Genomic DNA, 7,149 nt, shown 5'->3' on the forward strand with positions numbered 1-7,149 from the left:
CTTAATTATATTTAAAAAAATTATATTTAAAAATTAAAATTATATTTATCATATACTTGATTATTTTTATCTACAATTAGTTATACAAATTCAAACATTATGTTTTAGTAAGATGTACTAATGCACATTCTACTTGTAATATTTAATTTTAAGTAATATGCATCAATAAATAATATGCACATTATGTCAAATATTTTATAATGATAGTGTAGATAATTAGTTCATTCTCCATGAAAATTCATTCCCCATGAAAATTCATTCCCCATTATTTTCATTTTTATTCCCTTACCTGAACCAAAAAAACCCTAAGACGTTCAATTCAAGTTCACATTCTCTCTAAATATATGTATTCATGTGATTAATGGACAAAAAAAATGTACGAATTTGCGATATGAGATTTTTATCCAACTGAAATATTAGAGCACACGTAACTTTATTCCAATTTCTATTTTGGATAACGTACTTTTAAAATCTCTATTTTGATGTTTAAAATGTGAAATGTCAAGCATTTAGGTGTCGCTTTCATGTAATGACTTGTAAACAGACACAAAAAAAAAAATTAAATGTCAACTAAACAAAAAAGATGGTCGTAGACGGGTCCTAAAATATTCGGTAATGTTCTTCAACAACTGTTTTGAACCCAAATTCATTAATTCTCTTCATTTTGATCATTCGTCTGGTGATGTCTTAAGAGGCAAACCCTTGATAACATGTCGACATTGAAACCTGTTATGTTTTAGATATAAACGATTAATAGTCGCTTTCAATAGGAGTAGACTGACTCAATAACTTCTTAAGCTTTAAAACCATGGTAGAAGTTATTGATAGCCCACAACTTTGAACTTATAGAAAGGTTATATATATTATTTTTTTATCCATGTTATGAAAAAAGACCGGGAAGAGGGGGGGGGGGTTGGAATTAAGAAGTGTTACCAGATGAAATCATTTGACATAGAATCCGAGTCTGCAGGTTGAGCATCGTGATTCAGAGCATGAATCTCTCGATCTTGGTTTCTACACTTGATACGTAATCTTGTAGGCATCGTCTGCAAGTACGAATCAAGTTGAATAGAGAGAATGCATTTCACGAGAAGTGAATTTTCATGATTGAAACCACATACAATAATGTATAGATATAAACTATAATTACTGCAACAAAATCTACAACATTAAACAAGTGTACTAGAGAACCCAAAGATTTGCCTTTAAGGGGGCGTTTGGTTAGCACGACCGGACACGACAAGCGACGGTGAGGCAGGCAGCGGAAAGAATTATGAAAGTTTTTGGTTTTAATTTGATATGGGTGGTTTAGTAATTTACCTATATTGTCAATTTCCCTGATTTTGGTTCCAAGCAAGAGTCAAGTAGGCAACTCAAAAGATCGTGGAAGGTTTTAATTTGATGTAGTTTAGTAATTTATCAATCTTGTCCTATCACTATTCTTGTTCCAACTATTTTGGTAACAAAAAAAATGCATTTTTGTCTTACTCGGTACTCTTCTGTCCCGATAATATCATGCCAAGCGTGGGATAAATGCAACTTGGAACTCTAGATGCAGTTAGAAAAATGTAAAGGTAACTTTCAAAGTCCTCATCAGATTGTACATGTAAGATAGTACTAAAAGATCCATAATATATATAGGGTCAGGTTCGAGGAAACTGTAAAAAAATGTAAAGCTGAGGAACACCATGGTAACTGTTCATCTGGACAGTTAGCACATGTTCATACCGTCCAGATGAATAGCTACGAGATGAATGGCTACCAGGGTGTTTCTCAGTTTTTTAGAGTTTTCTCGTGCACTTCCCTATATATGAAAAGAGAGAGAGAGAGACTTGTGATCACGTGAGACCAGCTTGTTTTCGTGAGACCCGTGAGAGCACTTTTTTTCACTTGAAACTTCACAACAAAAGTTGTGAAGGTAACCTTCCCAGTGTTTTTATCGTGAAGGTTCGGCTTTTCTTTACCTTATTTTGCGGTGAAGTTTCAAGTGTAAAAAAGTGATTTCACAAGTCTCACAAAAACAGACCGGTCTTACGTGAACCCAACCCTATGTATACACACACACACATATATATATATATATATATATATATATTACAGAGGCAAAATCAAACGAGAAGGTGGTCTATGAGATGTTTCACTATCATATGTGATACCACATGTCCAGCAATGACTTGGTCAATGCGACCAAGGTGGCTGGAAAAGTGGCCAGGCGATAGCGGTCAATGCAAAGTGTTTGTATCACATGTGATTACATATGATTTGGTCTTTCTCACATTCATGACAAATTAACCGGCTTCATTTGAATCTCTCTCTCTCTCTCTCTCTCTATATATATATATATGTGTGTGTGAACAGTAGTCATTTAAGAGGGATAAATGTGCTCTGAAATGTTACCTTTTTGTTGTATCTAAAATCACGCTTGGGAAGAAAATGCAGAGGCATATTGAAAGAACAAGAAGCTTTGACCAACAGGAACAACTTGGAAGGCCCTAAAAATTTTCAAAGCTTCAATATAGATTTCAACTCTCCCAATTTCCAAGAAACTCATGGTTTTTAGGTGATCAAATAATACCTGCATAAGAATCAGATCCAACACCTTTGGATACCAGTAACCTGATGACCTGTTGCAAAAGTCAATCATTGGCCATTATAGAGCGTGTATGTTATATTTTCTCTCACTTCTTATCAGATTTAGAGATTTTCTTCGTTCTCTCTCCTTTTTATTTTTATTTTTAGAGTAAAGTTTAGCATAACTATTGAAGCAAATCTTTTAAAAATCTAAAAACTAAAATAGCATAAGTGTTAGATATGTTTTGCTAAAGAAAGGGGTATTCACAAAAATAGCCATTTTCAAAGATCCACCTCACAAAAATGGAACACCTTTTCCCAAATAGCACAAAACGGCTCCTATTTCTGCCAAATCCAATTACAAAGCCCGATTTTCTGCAGAGTGACTTGTTATCGACTTTTTTGTTTTTTGTGGGCCCACTGCATAAAAAAACCTCGGCTCTACGGCATTTGACATTTCTGCCAATTTTTCTGAAAAAAATTGGTGTTTTGAGGATCAATTTTGCGATTTGGCCCACAAAATTCCCATGAAAAACACACTCCGCAAAGTAATGTGCTTTTGGGTTGTAATTTGCGGAAAAGTGTGGCTATATTCTGACACTATTGAATAAGGTGGGCCATTTTGTGAGGTGGAGTCTTCTAAAATGGCACACCAGATGAATATCTAAATACAAGTACCTTTCTTGAAATTGTGTCTGTTGCTCTAGTTCGAGTAAAGTCACGAGCCTCGGATAGAACGTCACTTCCATGAGAAAAGCACAGTTCATATACATGTCGAGGCCGAACTGGACTACCTCCAAAAACCAAAATGACAGTCTCAATATGTGGCATCTCACTGAAGACCAGTTGGAGAGCAGTTTGGATACTAGCAACAGTTTTCATCAGCTTTTCAAATCGTTTTATGCCATGTTTCACTTCTCTCTTTCTTCCGTTTTGAACTCTACGTTGGGATGCTTTCATTTCGGTTTGTGCAAGAACCGCCTCCTGAAACAGAAAATCTTAGCAGGTTTCCGAGATGAAAGCATAGTTATGTTAAAAGAATATTGTACATGTGAGAATATGTTGAACCCCATTAGATTTACTCTCTGAAAGAACCTTTGAGAAGAGAATGAAGGTTCCTATATATATTGAGGAGAAATTGGTCCAAGTCTAACCTTTGTAAGACTCCAAGGGTCCATTTGGCTTGCGTGATCGGGTGGGATTTGGAATTGGATTTTGAAATACCACGATTTCAATAAAATCTCATTAACATTGGATTTAGAAATCTTCAGGTAGTTGGTATTTCACAGGATTTCATATGAATTATTTGTAATAATGTTTTGAAACATGATAAAACATTTTTAATGTAATAATCAATCAATAAAAGTTAATAATGAATTTTATAATTATTTAAAATTAGTTATTATAAATTATCTATAAAGATTGGAATTCAGTTCCATTCAAAATCCTACAAACCAAACACATCAAAGATTTCAAATTCTTCTAGTTCCAAATCCTTCCACAAAATCCAAATCCCTCAAAAACATTTCGTCAAACCAAACGACCAACAACAGTACAAGCTTAACATACCAAATCTTTATACTCTGTATGCAGTGCATCAAACTCATGATTGACATCTTGTAAGACCCTGCCAATAAAAATGATACAGAGGTTTACCATTTCTAGCTTACAAAACAACAGCATTACAAGTTTGATAGGATATAATTATCAGATTTATAGCATTTAACAAGATGAAATCAATGTAGTACACATTCAGCATAACTATCATGATTTTACTGCATACAGCTTCACTCAAGCAAAATAAGATCATTCATGTTTGAAAAGTCCAGTTTGATGAAATTGGAAAAAAGATGAGAGAATTAACTTTGAATTGAGACTAAGTGAGCTTCAATCTTTAATCCAGATCTCAACCAATTGAACGCAGATATTTACCTTTCTAAGATCATAAATGAGATATCTTAAACAGTTGAAGTGTGAACTGGGTATGAAATCCACACAAAATTAACAAACATTTTATAAAGATAGAACAGCAAAATCGAGAGGTGGAACCAAAAAATATGACTAATTACTAAAATTGTGGCAAAATACCTGATAACAAAGGATCTAATTTCCGAATTCCAGAGAAATATATCGAACAAATCATCATAACTTTTAGGCAATTCAATCACATATAATCAGCAACTCAAACAGATGCCAATTCAATCACATATATTCAGCAACTCAAGCAAATGTCAATTTCATAGAATACAAACCGAATTCCAGAGAAATACATCGAACAAATCATCCTAACTTTTAGGCAATTCAATCACATATATTCAGCAACTCAAACAAATGCCAATTTCATCAAAAAAAAATATCTGAGATGTGATATGAGTAGGATTACTATGAAGCTTACGCAGGGATCTGTTGATGCATGAAAAGAACAAACCCTAGGATTTCCATGACGACATGAAACATGACAGAAACGTCGATTGAATCCGCCGAGATCTGGAGGTCGGTGAACTCCATCTCCGATCTTCCTTCTTGTTCTACCAATTCTCTATCATTTGGCATTCTGAAAAACGTTCACCAGTGTGTTCTGCTCCCAATTTTGAAAGGCCAAGACGCGGGTAAACTAGAATGCAACTTTTCGTTTAAATATCTAAAATATTTATACACACAAATAAACGGGAATTTTGTGAGGGAAAATAAAGGGAGAGAAAAAACTCTTGTTTTTATAACATTTGTGAGGATGTGTTCAGTATATTGAATAGGACATAACAGAACATTTTATTTGTCATGATTTTTATATGAAATGGTCTGTTCCACTTCTACCTTATGGAACAAAGTGGAACAGACTTATATTTTACCAATATAATCTTAAAATAAAACTTAATTATCTTCTAAAACATCAATAGGTCTTTTTTTTATATTTTATTCATTCTTTAAATTTTATTTATTGTTATGTTTCTTAAACTTTCATTTTACTGTTCTCAAAATATTATTTTATACGGTCTATATTTTTATTAATTTATGTAATTTATTATATATTAATAATAAAAAATAATGTAGAAAATAGATAAAAATAAAAACTGAAAACTACATAAACTTTTTATTTAACTTCATTTTAATAGTTTTGACGAAAACTTTCAAATGATATATGTTATTAAAATTAATTATTCTATTATAATTTAATAAATTAATCTCTAAATTTCTTGTATTAAAAGTTAAAAATCTTTAAAAAAATTAATACCAGAAATAATTCATCCCTCTTTTTAGCCATGAAGCCAAAATGCTATAATGGAATACATCCGGACCCCAAAGTTGTCCTCTTTAAACCACCTGTAAATTAATTAATACCAGAAATAATAACAAATTCATCAAAACAAACAACTTAATCAATACAAAGCGGGGTTGTTTGACAGTTGTTGAATGGACTGGTACAAAATGATTAAGTGGTCAGAATGATTAGAGGCTCTCATGATATAATACAAAATGGAATATAATTGTTTGGTAATTGTTTACACCGAAATTAAGACGCTTAATGGTTAAAGAAGGCTCAGGATACAAAATCATTCAGAGAATTTTAGAACCATTAAGAGACAGTCTTTTTTTTGTCAAACAAGATTCACCTCTTAATGATTCAGAGACTACCTTTTAATGAAACTATAAGATAACATATATGTTATAAAAAACTGAAATATATAAATCATCTTTGGTACCATTGTTGACACTTTTTAAGCTGCACTAACCTTGTTACAGAACTTAACACATTTTCTACCCCTTGTAAACACTATCCTAGATTCAAAATGTCCATAAACCACAACTCATTTCTACACAATTCAGATTTAAACCTTCCCTCAAAACAATAATTTTCACGGTAACTCGTTCAATGGCCACAGCTTTTGGTTCCCGCATATCACATACAACAGCAACATGGGACCCGAGAAACGGCATTCGTATACAAAATCTTGATTGCGGCCAACGCTAATGTCTTCTTGTTTCTTTAGTTCGTTGCATCTCATCCACCATGCCGGAATCTTTTCGTACGGTTTTCCAGCTAACGGTTGAATCAAGGGTCCGGATTTTTCTACCTTCATACGCCATAACGTTTTAAAGCTTTGCTTAAACTTGGCATTACGTTGTATGCTTGATACGATCTTCTTAGTTCAATGATCGAACCCACCTGAATCAAATGTATTGCAGGTTAAAGATTATGGAATGATACTCCCTCTGTCCCACAATACGTGTCCATATTTCTATTTTATGTGTCCACTTACTTTTCAATTTTAATAATTACTTCATGTGTTGTTAAGGGTAAAATACTCGTTTAGTTGATTAAAAAAAGTAATAATTATACATTTATAAAACTGTGTGCCTTTTTCATTGTGGACATTTATTTTGGGACAGATGGAGCATGGTTTTTCGAAAGCATATGTAAAAAGAAGCTCATGGGTGCGGTCGATGTAGCTAAGAAGCCAAATGACAAACTTTATAGAATTACAACTACTAACAGCCCAATGCTAACCAAACAGACCCAGTATATCCCACCCGGAGGTGGGGTTTTTTTTTTCTTTGAGAGAGGGGGGGGGGGGGGGG

At 33.3% G+C, this 7,149-nt stretch overlaps 2 protein-coding genes across 3 annotated transcripts in view; both read right to left on the reverse strand.

Annotated features, from left to right (window-relative positions):
- Positions 1-533: 533 nt before the first annotated feature.
- Positions 534-5,176, reverse strand: LOC112518661. The gene is made up of 7 exons (XM_025126436.1): positions 4,967-5,176; positions 4,141-4,198; positions 3,250-3,555; positions 2,576-2,624; positions 2,398-2,492; positions 934-1,046; positions 534-726 (listed from the first exon to the last, which is right to left on the reverse strand). Exons 1-7 carry the CDS (start codon positions 5,122-5,124, stop codon positions 669-671), a joined length of 837 nt encoding a protein of 278 aa, XP_024982204.1. The 5' UTR covers positions 5,125-5,176; the 3' UTR covers positions 534-668.
- Positions 5,177-6,241: 1,065 nt separating this feature from the next.
- LOC112518498 (preprotein translocase subunit SCY2, chloroplastic) overlaps positions 6,242-7,149 on the reverse strand; it is a 13,035-nt gene continuing 12,127 nt past the window's right edge. For both annotated transcript variants that reach the window (XM_025126213.1, XM_025126212.1), the window contains one exon: positions 6,242-6,736. In XM_025126213.1, the coding sequence (XP_024981981.1) occupies positions 6,647-6,736 (90 nt within the window). In that variant the 3' untranslated portion in view covers positions 6,242-6,646. The remainder of the gene's footprint in view (positions 6,737-7,149) is intronic.

The sequence above is a fragment of the Cynara cardunculus genome (assembly GCF_001531365.2).
Source record: "Cynara cardunculus var. scolymus isolate 2C chromosome LG 9, CcrdV1, whole genome shotgun sequence".
In the NCBI taxonomy this organism is placed as follows: Eukaryota; Viridiplantae; Streptophyta; class Magnoliopsida; order Asterales; family Asteraceae; genus Cynara; species Cynara cardunculus.